The sequence below is a fragment of the Falco biarmicus genome, chromosome Z (assembly GCF_023638135.1).
Source record: "Falco biarmicus isolate bFalBia1 chromosome Z, bFalBia1.pri, whole genome shotgun sequence".
In the NCBI taxonomy this organism is placed as follows: Eukaryota; Metazoa; Chordata; class Aves; order Falconiformes; family Falconidae; genus Falco; species Falco biarmicus.
Window position 1 is genome coordinate 62,956,836 of NC_079311.1, and position 17,699 is coordinate 62,974,534.

General features: G+C 44.4%; 1 protein-coding gene across 1 annotated transcript in view; it reads right to left on the minus strand.

The window, feature by feature from the left end:
- RGS7BP (regulator of G protein signaling 7 binding protein) overlaps positions 1-16,582 on the minus strand; it is a 45,344-nt gene extending 28,762 nt beyond the window's left edge. The window contains exons 1-2 of the mRNA XM_056325340.1: positions 15,907-16,582; positions 13,069-13,235 (exon numbers count right to left, since the gene is read on the minus strand). Coding sequence (XP_056181315.1) covers positions 13,069-13,235; positions 15,907-16,065 — 326 coding nt within the window. The 5' untranslated portion in view covers positions 16,066-16,582. The remainder of the gene's footprint in view (positions 1-13,068; positions 13,236-15,906) is intronic.
- Positions 16,583-17,699: the final 1,117 nt, after the last annotated feature.

A 17,699-nucleotide genomic window follows, 5' to 3' on the forward strand; every position in this document is an offset into this window, starting at 1 on the left:
GAGACCTTAATGCCCAGCTATGGTTTCAAATATTTAATTGTTACAAAACAGAACTATAAAGCAACTAGAAAAATCAGAACAGATTTTACACACCTTATAATAAATTTGGATTTGCTTGGAATTTTCCCTGTGTAAACCTAAAAATCTGAGATCTGCTTTGGCTGGAGACTGATCTTGCAAGTTACTGATGCTGATGCTGAGAGCAGCTCTCCTTTTTTGTTTGGTACTCAGCATCTTACTAGAGCAAACCTCCATGCACCAAAGTTTATGATAAATACGAAGTCTTTTCTTAGATGACTCCGCAGGAAGTCTAACACTTGGCAGGGCACAACAGAACATGGGTTGTGAGAAGCACATGCACTTTATGGCATGGTCCTGGCACAATTAACTTAGCAACTGCAGTGGCTGATTTCAGTGAGGGGCACAGAATCACAACTGTTTTTTTGAATTAGAGAAAAGTGTTTCAGAATGTTGAGAACTATTAAGAATTGGTAAAAATATTTCCATTAACAGGAATAATAATTCAGTCCAAAACATAAAAAGGGAGTTAAGAAATCACAAGCAAAAACCTAGTATATGTGGAATTCTAAGAGCCCATGCTGAAGTCTTTTTCTAACACACAACTTCATTATCTCATGTTCTCACTTCTTGTAAGATATATGAACATACTGCTAACATAGTCTGGATTTGTAAGATTCAGTGAGAATCAGAAGTAATTTTCTGAAAACAATATAACCCAAGCTATACAGAACCAAGGTAAACAGAGTCTCTAACACTAAAAATTGCAGCCATCTGGGATTTCTTAATGAAATAGTATTTAAGAGATTTATCAGGAAAGAAGCACTTAAAACTCATGGCTAAATTCTCAGCTTTGACATCAGCTATGTTTCAGTAAAAATCTAGAGAAGAAAATTACTGAAATATGCTGGTGATACAGATCTCAAAGCAGTGGGCTTAAAGGAGGGGCATAAAGGTGCTCTTCTTGACTGTCTTGGTTATAGATCGGCGCAACTGCAACTTTTAATTGGATCTGTATTTTTTGCAAAATTTTGCCAAGAAAGAAATTTTCTTTCAGAAATACTGAAATGAAAAAAATAATTTGGATTGGTCTAATAATGATTTTGAACCAGGTTCTCTGGTACCCCTGATTTTTCTGGGTATAGGATCATTAGCATGACACGGAAGACTCATAATTAGCAGCACTTGTAAGTCTTTTATATACCTCTTAAAACTTAGTTCTAAATCCCATTTTAAACCTATGTTTACAGATATAAGTTAGTATCACTCAGGTTTTTGCTCAGGAAGTGCTTATTAACTGATTGTACTTGTGACATGCCAAGACACATACAGGCGTTACTGTGTGCTGTTGTGTTAGGGCCTACAATTCCAGCAAATTGGCATTTGAAATAATTTTTTGATTTTTTGAAGAAAGAATTTAGGAAAACAGTATGATAAAAATGTAATCTTACATGTTTTATTTAGGAAATACTATAGCAATAATAAAATTGTCTGGGTAAGAAGTGGGGGCAGGGGCGAAGAAGGTGGATATCCTGGTGAGTCTGTTAAGACCACCCAACCACGATGAAGAGGCAGATGAAACATTCTACAAGCAGCTGGGAGAAGTATCAGGATTGCTAGCCCCTGTCCTCGTGGGCGACTTCAACCTACTGATGTCTGCTGGAAATACAGCACAGTGGAAACAGTCTAAGAGGTTCCTGGAATATGTGGAAGATGTCTGAACACAGCTGGTAGGTGAGCCAGCCGGGGAGATGTCCTGCTGCGCCTGCTGTTTGCACACAGGGAAGGACTGGTGGGTGATGTGGTGGTCAGAGGACATCTTCAGCATAGTGATCATGAGATGGCAGAGTTTTTGATTCTTGCAGTAAGGAGGGGAGTCAGCAGAACAGTTACCTTGGGCTTCTGGAGGGCCAACTTTGGCTCTTTAAGAGCCTGGTTGACAGAGTTCCTTGGAGGATCGTTCTGAAGGGCCAAGGGTTCTTCAGGAAGGAACTCTTAAAGGTGCAGGAGCAGGCTGTTCCCATGGGCTGAAAGACGAGCTGGTGGGGGAGAAGACCAGCCTGGCTGAACAGAGCTTTGGCTAGAACTCAGGGAAAAAGGAGAGTTTAGCACCTTTGGAAGAAGGGGCAGGCTACTTTGGAGGACTATAAGGATGTCGTGAGGTTATGCAGGGCAAAGATTAGAGAGGTGAAAGCCCAGCTGGAGCTCAGGGTGGCCACTACCATAAAAGATAACACAAAATGTTTTTACAATTACATTAGAAACAAAAGGACGGCCAAGGATAATCCCCACCCTTTACTGGAAATGGTGGGGAACATTGCCACAAAGGGCAAGGAAAAGGCTGAGGTACTTCATGTTCTCTTTGCCTCAGTCTTTAATAGCAAGACCAGTTACCCTCTGGGTACTCAGCCCCCTGAGCTGGAAGACAGGGATGAGGAGGAGCAGAATGAAGTCCTTACAGTCCAGGAGGAAAGTCAGTGACCCGCTGCTCCGCTTAGATGTGCACAAGTCTATCAGGCTGGATGGAATCCACTTGAGGGTACTGAGGAGCTTGCCAAGCCGCTCTCCATCATTTGTCAACGGTCCTGGCAAACTGGAGAGGTCCCAGAAGATGGAGGTCAGCCAGTGTGATGCCCATCTACAAGAAGGAGGACCTGGGGAACTACAGGCCTGTCAGCCTTGGTGCTGCAGAAGGTTATGCAGCAGATCATCCTGAGCTGACCACACGGCACACGCAGGACAACCAGGGGATCAGGCCCAGTCAATACAGGTTTATGAAAGGCAAGTCATGTCCTGCTTGACCAACCTGATGCCCCTCTATGACAAGATGACCCTTTTAGTGCATGAGGGAAAGGCTGTGGAAGTTGTTTAGCTGGACTTCAGTAAGGCCTTTGACACTGTCTCCCACAGCATTCTCCTGGAGAAACTGGCTGCTTATGGCTTGGACGAGTGTACTCTGCACTAGGTTAAAAGCTGGCTGGCTGGCTGGGCCCAAAGAGTGGTGGTGAATGGAGTTACATCCAGCTGGCAGTTGGTCCCAAGTGGTGTTGCCCAGGGTTCAGTAGTGGGGCCAGTTCGGTATCCTTATCAATGATCTGGACGAGGGGATTGAGTGCACCCTTACTGAGTTTGCAAACGACACCAAGTTGGGGGGAGCACTGATCTGCTTGAGGGCAGGAGGCTCTGCAGAGGGATCTGGACAGGCTGGACTGAGGGGCCAAGACCAGCTGTATGAGGTTCAAGAAGGCTCCGTGCCGGGTCCTGCACCTGGGTCACACCAGCCCCACACAGCGCTACAGGCTGGGGCAGAGCGGCTGGAAAGGGCCTGGTGGGAAAGGGCCTGGGGGTGCTGGTCGGCAGCCGGCTGGGCATGAGCCAGCAGTGTGCCCAGGTGGCCAAGGAGGCCAGCAGCACCCTGGCTGGTATCAGAAACTGTGTGGCCAGCAGGGCTGGGGCAGAGATTGTCCACCTGTACTGGGCACTGGTGGGGCTGCACCTTGAATACTGTGTTCAGTTTTGGGCCTCTCACTGCAGGAGGGACATAAAGGTGCCAGACTGTGTCTAGAGAAGGGCAATGAGGCTGGTGAAGGGTCTGGAGAGCAAGTCTTTAGAAGAGCGGCTGAAGTTGTTTAGTCTGGAGGAGACTCAGGAGGGATCTTACTGCTCTCTACAGCTATCTGAAAGGAGGTTCTAGACAGGCGGGGGTAGGTCTCTTCTCCCAGATCATTAGTGACAGGACAAATTAACAGTTAATCGTTGGACTTAATCTCAAAGGTCTTTTCCAGCCTAAGTGATTCTATGATTTGAATATTATGCCTTTCCTTGAAAGACTGAAATATGTTGTAAAAGCATTAAATAATACACAATATTTTTTTGAGATAATAACCACCGGTACACCTATTTAATACGTGAATCATCTAAAACATCAGCCAGAAGCTGAACGAAAGATTTTCAAGATTTTTCCCAAAACAAAAAAATATTCAAAACATTAATTCCTCTCGTTAATCATGTTTATTACAGTAATGCCACATATGTAATGGTAAGTGGATTCCACAGGGCTTGTTGTAAGTACATTCAGTTCTCTGCCCTCCAAAATTCCTAAATAGTTAATGTGACAAAGCAAACGTGATATTAATTTCATTACTGTTTGGAGATGGGCTATGACAAAAATAAGACAAGAAAAAAAACCACTGAAGGGATGACAAGGGAGACGAGGGTATGAGAAAATCCGGAGTGAAGCGAAGGTAACAGTGACTGTTTAAAAAGTCAACACTTAAATTCTGTAGGCTTCTCAAAATCCCCACAGTTCCTGCTTCTATAGATATACCTAACAGCTGGATCCTCTGGCTGATTACTCCCTGAGAAAATTGCTTTTACAGAAGACATCTCAAAAGCTTTTTATGTCCAACAGTGATAGCAGATATTCTGAAGGAAGGACAAAACAGGGCACGAAGTTAGGAGAATGCTTGCAGAAACACTGAATTGTCTGAAAAAGGTCAGCTCTGATTCTGCAGCATTTCTAAAGTGACCTTGCCCATGTTATTCAGTTCCCAAATCTCCCTGGTTCCTGTGTTGTTCTTCTTCACTTCAATTTCTGATGTAAAAGGTTTGTACGGTCAAAATAGGAGTGTAAGAGTGGTTATTTCAACCATTGCTACAGATAAATAGGGTTACTTATGACTGGAGTACTCCATTACTGCTGAGTTAGATTTAGAGAAACAAACTGCCTGGAATCTAACTCTAGTGGAATGCTGCTTGTGCACAGCAGAGAAGGGCATTCCAGTGCAGGACTGAAAATACACCGACACCTTTTCAGTATCCTCTTCCAAGCTGGAGTTCGGGACCCAGAATGGAGTGCTGAGTGCAGAAGGCATGTCAAAATGGAAGCCAAACCACCCTAAACCTGCAGCCTACTCCAAACCTAGACCACGGTACTGTGTAGATGAATTTACAGTTCACCAGGTTGAGGATGCAGAATGCTGAAGAATACTCAGCATGTATGTTGAGTTCTGAATCCCTGCTCCCCTGCATCTTTATGTGTTTTATCTGCTTAAAACACAGAAAAAAAAAATACGGGAGCAAGGACTATGATACAAGATCTCCTTACCACGAAGGAAGTTCCTTAACAGTCAGTCCTCAGAGTTTACCTGCACTGGCAGTGCTTGAAACGCAAGCACAGTGCAGACCCCTACACCATTTCCCTCCCTTGTGCACAACCCTCTGCCTGCTGGGTCAGATGATGGCAGCGTGCCCCTTCCTTTCCCGCAGTTACCTCACAGCTTAAGGTCATGTCACAGAGGAAAAGCTACATTGCTCTATGCCTGTCAGGGAGAATATCACTATTTGTGGTGACCCCTGAGCATGGGGCAGAGTCCCTGGCTGCCAGGCTGGGACACAGCTTCTCTTCTGTAGGGGGCCCCTCACACGAGTGGCAGGCTTACCTGTCTTGCTTACCCAGCATGTGCCGTCCTTCAGTGTCTTGGCAGTGGCAGTGCTGCACTGGAAAGTGCTGTGCATGTGCCAGTGGAGCGTGCGGTGAAGGAAAGGGGCAAATAAGTGACTGACAAAGATGATATCTATACTACTTCTAGCTTCCACTTTCCCCTGACCGTAGTCTGGGCATTTTTCTGGGAGGCAGGTATAACTGGTCTAGAAATTAAGTTGGCTCACCTTCAGCTTTGTTATAAAAGAAAGTGGCAGGTGCCACTGTGTTTTGTGAGGAGTCCAAAACTGTCAGTGTGCATCAGGCTCTGAGGATGCTCTGACAGCACCTCTGAGATCAAGCTCGTCAGAGCTTGGACAAGTAAGAATGCCTCACTTCTGCCTGCTGATTAGGTTTACTGTTAAGCAAGGTGCTAAATTCTTCCACTTTGTCAAAACTAAACTACACTGTTTAACTGCAGATGTAGAACTTCCAGGATTTACAGAATTGCTGTTTTGGACACAGAGAAGTAAATACTAAACTCACTTTTAGGTATATTTGTCCTTTACTAAATCCAGCCTCCAGTTATGAAAGACACATCTATAAAGGGAGATACTAATACCTTCTATCTTCTAAGTCCCAACTACCTATTAAAGCACAGTTCCAAAGACAAAGGTACAAAGGAAAAGTGAGTCTATAGAGGTTAGCTATTTTGAGAACTTTAGCTTTAGTAAGTAACCTTGTTTTCTCCTCCATTATTTGCTTTCTGGATTCGCCTATTAAAACTTGGAAGTATCTGACTAAAATTATTTTTCAACCTGCAACTTAAAGTGAGTAAATTTTATTCTCAACAACAGAACCCACCTGAGCTCAGTTCCATAGAAAATGGTCTTAGCTTTTCAGTATCCCTTTCCACCATTTTAGATGCACGTGGCTTGTGTAATTAAAGAAATTTTTGCAAAGGAATCCAGTAAGAATACTTGTATGTGCACCTTATTCTCTTGAGAAAGGAGTAAGCTACGGTATACTCTGTGCACTATTGTGCACTAATTTGCCCATGAAGAGTATGTTCACTAAATACCTGTAACTGAACTTACTTCCCAAAACATTCCCATGAAGAACAACTCCCATTAGTCAAAAATGTGATTTGAGTCCACTGGAACAGGTGCAGTCCCTGATACACAGTAGTAGGTCTGGAGTCACTTCATGACTTAGAAATCAGAATATATCAGAAGATATTCCAGACAAAGTGGAACTAACACAGTAAGAATTTGCCCTTAGAAAGTGGTAAGCTCAAAATCACAAGAAATTTGTAACCATTTAAGAAAGTCACAGTAAATGTTTACAGAAGCTGAATGTAAAGGTTGAGAGAAAACGACATTTTGTACAATAACAGTGCTCAGTAATGAACTTGCTCCAGATCCCGAAAGCTCTTCTCTGAAGGGAGATAAAAATTTCCCTGACTCTTTTCATTTTGGACAGTCCCAGTTAAGTCACTGGGACAACTTGCTGAGTAAGGTACTATTCAATGACTATAAGAACTGTGGGACCTGGCCTGCCAGACTGGAACAACTTACTGAGATGATCTTAGTATACACGTGTGAGTGCAAACGGGAAGTTTTATATTTCCAACAGTTTTCAGAAGCAGAGAATCTCCACATTTTGTACTTTATAGGATTTTTAAGGTCTTACTCTTTAAAGTATCTGCAGTATTTTGGCAAATAGCCCCATATGAATTCAGGCGTTGTTATGTTATTGGTATTACCATGTATAACATTATTGATTCCTGCACTGAATATCAACCACTTTCTTTGTTTTCTTACATGTCTTCACATTATTTTTAATATTTAATTACATTCTCATCAGGCCACATACTGTTATCATGGTACAACCACTGTGAAGCACTTACCTTGCTCTTAACTTTCATCTGGCTGTTGACACAATGCTAACTGTAACCGAGGTAGGATACAGGGGCAGTGCCTGTAATTCAGAACTCCAGGGATCAACATTAGTACTCACTCTCCCCACTCTGACATGTATGTTTAGAGTACAATGGCAGTTATTGTAAAGGCATATAAGGAGGGCAGAGATTTCCACACGTGCTGCTTGACCAGTATATAGCTTAGGCAGAGCTCTAGCTTGTTGCTCTGTCTGCTGGCATAACCTTGTTTTTGATTCAGGATTATAAATATTCTTCCCTGTTGAGCTAAGTGTTGCTAAGTTTTTTCTGCTCAACCATACTGCCTGCCAGCAGTGCTTTATTTAACATTTGAAGCTAAACAGTTGAAATGGTTTCTGTTATGTCTGTTTTAATGCAGCTTTCATTAAGTTATAAGCCTGAAGTCTCCTTTTCTCTTAATTTATAAAATATTTTGGAGCAGTCTTTTTTGTTTGCTTGTTTACTTTAGAAAGCAGATAATAATTTTAAAGTGTCATAATTTGGGCAGAATTCAGACAGTTTAATAAGAATTTGGCCACAACTGGCTGTCAATAGAAAGTTTGAACACAACCTTAGGAATTTATCTAATATTAATTAGGTTTGAAAAATCACCCTCTATTGCTTGTTGAAAACATCAGAGGTCTACTGTAGTTGCAAAGGAAAAGTAGAGATTACCTAAACCTATGTACTTTAAAGCAACACTACGGTAACATTTTTGTGTACTGCAATAAAGACAGAAATATAATCAGGACATGATTTTTTAGGTCTACTTCTTTAACTTTTCCTGAACTCAGGGGAAGTCACATTAACCACTGTTTTATAAAAGTAACATATGCATCTCAATGCCAAATAAGGTAACTTTGTCTTGGAATTTTCCTAATGAGAAGATTTACAGTGACTTTTTGCTACAGGCCAGAAGGGACATCTAGAGCTAACGTAGTGCTGTTCAAAGCAGTGACGTCGTCTGCAGCAGACGACTGAAGACCACATCCAATTCAGTTCTGAGTATCTCCAAGGATGGAGACTTCACAGCCTCTCAGGGCACCTCTTGCAATGTTCTACCAACTGTGCAGTAAAAAAAGAGGGTTTTAAAAATGTTTAAATCAAATTTTCTGAATTTCAGTTTGTGTCTGCTGTCCTTTCACTGGATACCACTGATTAAGAGTCTGGCTATGTCCTCTTTACACTATCCCATCAGGTATTTTTACACACATGGATAAGATCCCCTTCCAAGCCTTCTCTTCATGCTAAACCAATCCTAGGTCTGTTAGCATCTCCTTCTATGCCAGATGTGGCATGCTCTTAATCACCTTCATGGCCATTGACTAGACCCACTCCAGTATGTCCCTTTCTCTTTTCTACCAGGGAGCCCACAAATGGACACAGTACTCCAGATATGGCCTCAGATCAGGAAGGATCAACTCCCTCAACCTGCTGGCAACTCCTCCTAACATAGCATAGGATGCTGTTGGCCCTCTTTGCTACAGAGGCAGTGTGCTGGCTCATGTTCGACCTGTTGTTCACCAGAACCCCCAGGTCCTTCTCTGCAAAGCTGCTTTCCAGGTGGTTGGCCTCCAGCCTGTACTGGTGTAGGGATTTATTTCACCTTAGATTCTGGACTTTGCAACACCAGTCTGAAGAAGAGAGGACAACCACTTTCAAAGCTATGTTCACACAGATGTACATTGCCACGCACCCCTGAGCTCCTCACTGGAAACTGAGCTCCAGTTTCATTTTATGGAAAAAAAATGCCACTGTCAACATACATATCAGACTGTCACAGAGATACTGCCAGTTCTAGTTTCAGTGTGCCAAGTGCACACAGAAGTACTTGCATTATGTAAGCATATCAAGTGCTTGAGAATATGAAAGGGACGTTTACAGAAGTGTGTACACAGTTGTGCAGACCTGTATCTTAAAATACAGTTCTGAGTCATCTTACTGTTTACATCCCAGACTCATACTTCACCAATAAAGCTGGCTCTCTATTTGATGACTTCTAAAATACCACTACTTTTCATCATCCCATAAAGAAGACCCCCTTCCAAAACAGAGATTCACACTTCTTCCACCCATCTTCCTATTGTTACAAGTACTCTTCCTTTCTTTTCCTTCAGAAAAAATAATGCTGACTCATTTTCTTGCTCCTTTACTTTCTCCAGTTTCGACTACGACATCTGAGACTGCAAGAGCCCACAATGTAATTAATTTGAGATATTTCTGATACATTAATACAGCAGAAAATGTAATAAAAGGACCAACCCTTACACACTTTTGTCAGATGACAGGTAACTAAAAATCACTAAGAATTTTTAGTATCAGTGTGGTGAGCAGGAATTGACCTGAAGTCCTGAGAAAATCAACACTGAAAGAAGAGTTTATTTTGACTTGCATTCCTAAAAGATCATCAACTAGAACTAGTGTATTTCAATTTAAATTATTTTTATTTCTAATCTTTAGTCCCTGAAAGCCATGATAGTGTTGGTAAATTCAGGCATGCATCTGCTCTTTGATAAAATGTCATCTATTTCTAAAAGGAAAAATCATAAGAGAGCAAGTTAAGAAGAGGATGTAATAGCTATGAGGCCCTATTAAGCTGGAGGTTGAATGTGAAGTTTCCTTTCTCAATAATCTTTTCTTCATAAATTAATTTGCAACACTTCTAAACACACCACAGTGTAAAGATGTCATTATTAATCCTCAGCATTTTCTGAGTAGAAGGCCTTCATATTTAGACAAATCCTGAAATCTGTGAAAACTCGTTTTTGTCAGATTTGATTTTTCAGATGCAGCCTTTGATCAGGAAACCCCTAAATTACTGATTGCTGTGCTGTGGCAAGTATACTGGGGAAGGCATCATTCTATGTGTGGCCTGGTTTTTATATGACTTTTTATGAAATCTCTGCTACCAGCACTTGTCAGCTTTGAGCTAGATGGGGTGATATGGTCTAATCCAGTGCAGACTTTGTAAGATTTTGTTTCCTTGTTACTTCCTTATCTTTTTCATCATCTCCTTTGTTTTCCTTTCTTTCTCTGTTTTTAAAAAAATGTAGTGGCTTCCACTTCCTCCATTTCCCTTCCTTTTGTTGGCATATCAGTGTATACTTTTTCTACAGCTAGGTCTGCAGTCTTATCTTCTTGTTCATGTTATACCACTGTTCTACCCTGATGTCCGTCCAAAATTCCAGAACTGATATGCCCGTGATCAAAGTTTTTTCCTCCTCATGTCTTCTATCCTGTGTTTAGTTCCTAATGCACCATCTTCATCCCAGCATTTCTTTCCACTCCCACATTTCCAAGATTTTCTTCCAGAACTGCCTTTCTCAGCTCTAGTGAATCCATTCCTGTTTCTTTCCTTCCAAGTCTTTGCACTTTTCCTCTTTGTTACCTTCCCTAGTCTTGTAGAACAGGTAAGTTAGGAACAGGAACAAGTGCCTTGCAACTGCCTGAATCAGGAATGTATTTAAGAGCCTCAAATCCTAATAAGCATAAAATTAAGCTGTCTGCTAATTTTCCAAGGAAGATACCAGCACAAACAAGATTAATGAACTTAATGCTATCCTAGATAGTGATGCCAACTTCTTGAAAGGAAAACAGCTCAGGTCACTTAGAGACTAACTGAACATTACTGATGAGCTTAACTAACAGAATGCTGATATGTAATGAAATTTTACAGTCTAGTAACATAATTAGCTAATTGCTATCATTCTCTCTGGGTGGGAACGCAACAGGCTTTCTTTAACAAGCCTTGGAAGACAGAATTGGTTCTGTTACCCAGAAGTTCACACAGTGTAGTGCTAAGCATTTTGAACTAAAGCTGTGAACTAAATGAGCCTTTGTCCCATATGCTGACTACCAGTGGTTTCTGAGCAATACACTACCCTCCTGCCTATTTAATACTGAGGATGAATTAATACATTCCTGTCCTTAAGTATTTTTCTTCCTGACACTTTTTCTTCCTACCAAATTAGATTCCCATTCCACATCCTATGCCATGGGCACATCACTCTTCGTGCTGAAACAAAAGACTAAACCTCTGAGACCATTTATTACTCCTCTTCTTCTATTTCTTTTCTACCATGAATCCTTTCTGCACCTTCATCTCCCATCTTTCCTCACAGATACACCAACCAAGTTAAGTTGGCTCATACGGCTTTCCTCAGCTGTAGGAGGGTGGGGATGTGAAGCACATCTTGTAAAATGTCTGTCAAACCAAATAAGTAATTTCCAGAGGGTTTCTAACACCTACCAGTTGTTACGGATATCACATCATTATCACAGTTATTTTAAACAGTTTTAGATTAGCTAAATGTCAATCTCACAGCAACTGCACAACCTTCAGGACATCTCTGTGTATATGACAGGCTCCCAATTGTGAAACGATTACTTAAAAAAATCCACACTTCTAAATGAGCATGTATCGATGTTTTTCTTTATGGTAAAGAAAAAAAAGAGAAAATACAAGTTAGGTTCTGCTATTCAGATATATTATTTTGGTTTGTATTAGTCTCCCTTTTGAGTCTGAAAGTGCACAAGATCAATTTCACTACTGTTTTCTTCCACATTTTTAGTGCACTGGTTAAACAGAACTGTATCTTTTGGTTGGTTTGTTTGTTGTTTTTTTTTTTTAATTCTCAGAGACTTTAGTAACTTAAAAGCACATATTTTGTTTGAGGAACCAATCTGAAGTCACAATATCAACTTAAGAATCTTTGCACAAAATCACATCTCAAAACATTGACAGTTCTTCTAAAATGACCAACTAGTGTTTTCTTATGTTTAGTTTGTTACTGCGGTCTTCCCTTATATACGAAACCTATGACAGATTTCTCATATACTTTGAAGTGATGAAAGAAATTTCAACAGGGTTTAGGCAGAGCTGCAAAAAAATATATGGTGGATGAGGCAGGTGCAGAAAGTTCTAACAAAGTATAGTCAGAGAGGCACAACTCAGGAGGCACATGTGTTAACACAAATGCCCCGACCACCATACTGTGAAGAACGTACAAATAATTAGGCTTTGTGTAAGCAGTGAATTCCCATTTTGTAAGACGCAGCCACTTATGCTCGTTTATCTTTTCCTCAGGTATAGTCTCAAGTATGTGATGATACATTCTATCACCCTGGAAAGGAATGTATACGATGCCATATCAAACAATACATGAAAATATTATATGCTGGCAAAGCTTCAGTCCTTATTTTAATACAAATAAGGATTTAAATACAAGCAGACTGTAAACACAAGTTTTCACAATAGTATTTGTATTCCCCTCCCTCAAATAATTTTCACCTAATTATTTCTTTGCCTGATTTTGTTAAGTCTCTAGTTGAGCTAGTTGTCTCTAACTATTCAAACAGGTATATCCAACAAAGGACTGGGCTGAAAGCCATTGCTATGTCACCCTTGAAAGGCAAGGCTTCTCACTCGATACAGAGTAAAATCCTGTTTGTCTTACACAGAAGCACCCACTGAAATCAGTAGGATACCATCTTGGTAAGAGGACCAGAATTTGACCCAAAATTGCACTATCATAAGGATATGAGCATTCTATAAGAATTTATGGTCATATGTCTCTATGACTAAAACAGAAACACAAGTTAATGCTTTTGCTGCAAGTTCCCAAATTGTAGTATTTAGCAAAGATGTGCATATGAGTACAGCTTTAATTAAATATAAGTAGACTCCTACCCAGAAATTGCTGCTAGCTTTTGATGAGCCTGATAGGCCATCTCACATCCTCGGGTTCGAGTTTTGTGCATTTCTGCATGCAGAGATGGACAGGTGGCTGAGACATCCCCAATGGAAATGACCAGCTCCCGATACAGAGCCACCTGGGTATTGAATTCCTGGACAAGCTGAAAAACAAAGAGGATTTACTTACATGAGACATTTAACTACACTAGCGAAAACAATGAAGTTTTTTCAAAAAATAAAAAAACCCGTCCTATCTAGGGGCTTGTTCCTGCTGCTCTCAATTTCATGGCATACAGGATCAAGAGACCAAGATTTAAGAAATGACTAGGGCCTCCTCGGCAGCTGCCTCTTCTGTGAGCTAGAAATGTTCCTTTGCAGGAAAGTAGTGTTTCTGCTTTTAATCTCTGAAAGTGTTCAAGTTATTAGTCTTAAATATTACGCAGACAAACACCCAGCTGTTTTACTAGTAGCATAAGTTTATTTTTTGTTATCACAAAAGACAAAAATATCTCCAGAAATTATTACCTTTGCTCCTCCTGCTTCCTGATTAACAGCACAATTAGCCATTGGAATGTAGCATTTGCTTTTACATTGGCGATTTTGCTAATTTATTTTGTAACGATTTCTGTTCTGTCACTGGCCTCTAACCCAGATTGCAGAGTTAACTGCAATAACCCAGATACGAAGTTACTCTCTGAGAAGGCAATAGGCAGATAGGCACTTTCCAGTTAGGATTCTAGAAAGCACTTTTTCCAATGCATGGGTGGGAAAAACAGACAAAGAAGTAAATAAACACTTCAGCCTTTACAGAAATCTAATATTCAGCAGATACACATGGATGCTATTGGATAAATGGGTAACTTTTACTGTGATGGAAAGTTCATTATTGTGTAATTCCACTGACCACATATGTGGGATTGTATTTTAAGCAAATGAAGCATTTGCTGTCTTTTGAAAGAAAGCATATCAGACCATTTGCTCCACATGGTGGCGGGGATGGAAGGCTGGGAGCAATAGAACAGGATATTTATTTATGTGTGTTTTGCTAATTTGACCTTAATTTCCTAACTACAAAAAACCAGACAAGACTAACTAATTCTGCAGCCACCATTACCACTGGGAGTTCAACATATCCCAATATGCAAGCTTGCTAAAACCTGGCTTCTAGCAGATCTACCAATTTTTAAAGTCAAGCCCTCAAATACTCATACTCAGAAAACAAATGAGTTGCTTCTCCTGCAGTATTACATTCTGACTCTTCATGGATGCCACTGTAATTACTCCATATAACTGAGAACTAGTATTTGGACCCATTTTTGGTCACGCTTAAATTTCACTGTAACGAGTAGCCAATAGGTTTCTCTGCTTCTGGAGCAGCAAAACAACCCCAGTGCATCCAGTACACCTGTACCCTCCCACCCCCAAACCTCAAACAAAACCAAAAGCACACCCTAAACAAAGCTCTAGGCACAGTATTTGCTAAACCTGGCTTCAACTCTCTTACTCTGCAGCTTAAGAGAATGCACGAAAGCAATGGAGAGAAATAAAAAATAGTACTATGTTGTGTCAGAGCATAATTATACTGCAGTAAGCAAAAAGCGTTTCATCCTGCAGCTGGTAACTGGTTGTGCCAGACACATTTTGCCAGTTCTCACTTGACAACCCTTGTCTGAACCAGACACATTCAGCCACCTCAGCATTGCCATGGAAAACAAAACCACTGATGTTGCAGCATCAGGACAAAGAACAAGAAAAAAACCCCATCACTGGTTTTATCTCCCAGCTCTTACTGCGCCTTAACAACCCATCTGTAAACCATATTTTATTTATATTCAGTGGATTCTACAAACCTAGCACTTGTTTAACTAGCCGCGTGATGCTGTCAGCAGTGAGAAAAAAGGCAGGCCCCAGCAGGACCCACTTGTTGGGCGTATTTATGGAGCCACTGAGGCAGCTTTTGTAGCAGGTACATTTCCAACACTACTGGACAGAGCTTTAGCGGGATCCAGATTTTGCAAGTAAAGTAGCTGCAACTTCATTTGTTTTCTACTTTTTGTCACTGGCTAGAGAAGCAATTCTGGGGCCCAATGTCCAGCTGATTGTAGCTCAAGGAGCTGGACATGTGGTATATGGCGCTGGTTTGGAAGAAAGTGTCAGGATCCAAACATTTTTAACACGAATGGAGGAAAATGTCACACCACAACGTGACAGTCCAAAAATAATATGGATGCAGGTGCTTGACAGTTTTACAACTGCAACCAGCTGCTCTGGGGCAACTGGAAGCAGGTACCACGTACGCCAGGGACAGAATTTCAGGGCCGCAAATTGTGAGTCCTGTTTTAGAAGGGTTTTAGAGCCAGAGCGTGGTCGCTGCATAAGACAGCAAGCAGCGAGTGCAGCGACCTTGCGGAAGCAACTGTTTACCTATTTAGGCTCCAGCGAGCACCAAATCTGGGGGGAGGTCTGGCCGGATTTATAAAAAAGCAAATCCAGCTGCTTGGCAGCACCACGAAGGTGGCGCGTACTGGGGCGATGGCTCCGGGAACAGCAGGACAAGGCGCCCGGCTCCGGTCCCCGTCCTGGCCGTCCCGCAGCGTCCACCCGCCCGGCTCCCCGCGGGGCTCGTCCTCCCTTCCCTCCTCCCCTCTCCCGCGTTCGAACGGCCACGAGTGAGGCGACAGGGCAGCACCCCGCGACGGGGACCGCAGTTTTAAAAATAGTGCAGCTGCACGTGACGAGAATAGGCAAGCTGGCGGGAGGAGCGGCACCGCCGCCAGCCACGGGAACGCTGGGGAACGATGAGAATCAAGGCAAGCCCCCGGTGGTACCCACCATCTTGCAGTCGTCCAGGGCTCTCTGGGTCTGGTAGGCGCTGTCGGAGCCGCTGCCCCGCCGTTCGCTGTCGCGGCCGTGCGGCGAGGTCTTGCTGCCCTGGAAGATGGAGGCGGCGGAGCGGGGGCGCTTCCTGCGCCCGCTCGGTGCAGAGCTCATGCACACGCATCCGCCGCGCGGAGCCGCCCGCCGCGGGGACCCGCGGGCGCGGGCAGCGCCTTCCCCCGCCGCCGCCGCCGCCCCGGGGAGGGGTGCGGGCCCGCGCCGCTCGCCTCGGCCCGGCCGCACGGCGCCGCTCACGGCAGCGAGCGCGGCTGCTGCGGGCGATAGCCTGGCGCCTGCGGGAGAGCCCCGGGAGCGCCCTGCGGCATCGCCTCCGCTACCGCAGGGAGAGGCGGAGGGGCTGGCGCCTTCCCTCCTTCAGCAGCATGTCAGTCCCCGCGGAACCGCCCCGCCGGTGGCATGCTCTGCCGCCCTCCTTCCAGCAGCCGGCGCGGGGCGGGCCGAGCGCGGCCGTGCCCGGCGGAGCGGGGCTGCCTCCCGCCGGCCGCCGGAACCCGCCCGATGCTGCCGGCGGGGGAGCCCAGCCCGCCCCGCCACTCCGCGCTCCCGCCTCGGCGCCCGCCGGCAGCGGCTCCGAGGGCCGGTGGGGCCCGGCGGCCTGACGCTGTCAACAGCGTACCGCCCCCGCGGGGCGGGAGCGCGGGCGGCAGCCGCCCCCCGGGTCTCGCCGCGCCCCCCGAGCCGCCGGCGGCGGGGCCTCGCTCGCCGGGCGCCGCGGGAGGCGCGCCGGGGCCGGGGCGAAGCGCCCTGCCGGTGCGCGGCCCGGGGAGGGGCCCGGCAGCGCCTTCCCTGCGGGCGGCCGGCGGCGCTGCGGGAGCCGGCGGGGCAGCGTGCCTGCGGGCGGCCGCGCGTCGCCCGTCCCGCCTCTGCCGAAGTTGTCGGCACTAATCTTCGACGCGCCTACCAAGGAGATATTTTTGTCCTTAGCAAAGGCTTGGCTCGCTGCTCAGACTTGTTTTCTGCCGCTAGAAAACGTCCTAGAGAAAAATGTTCGGGGAGTGAGGTGCAGCTACGCTGTAGATCGTACTTGTGCCTTATAGAAAAGATTAAATAATAATCCGTTGGAGAAGTTGTTCCCGCTGTGCTCGCCGGTGCGCTTGCAGTTCACCAGGCTGATGCTCGCAGTCGCCCCCGGCCCTGGCACCAGCCCCTCCAGCAGACGGCTGCGGGGCTGTGCCGGCCCCGTGTCCCAGCCGCTTTCGCCGGGGACCGAGGGGACCGCGCTGCCCTGGGGCAACCTGTGGCCCGGGCCAGCTCCAGCTCCAGGGCTGGTCCTGCACCTCTCCGTAGCCGGGTAGCTAATGGCTGTTCAGCTCACTTCTGGTACAATTTTAGTTCCTCAGGACATTAAATAAAAGGGATTTTTTATGTTTCAGTAATGTTCTTGATACCAAAAGGATGCAAACGCGCCACACACAGAAACGCAGTCTTCCTGAGGAGCTCGGAGTATGCCAGCGATGGCACTCTGGCAGGTTGAGAGCTTCTTTTCAGGCTGGGCTGAGCATCACTGTAACACAGACACCTGGTATCTACTTGAGTCCAGACATTGCCTATTAGTCTACTTTGAAACTTTTTTTAGACATTTCTTGCCGTTTTCCCAGAAATGGAAGCTACTGATGCATGTTGATGGATTTGCAGCGCTTCCAAGCATTGCCATCACTTTAGGTAAAACTAAAATGACCTTGTAATTATGATGCTACTGTTGTAAACATACTAGATCTTCAGCACCC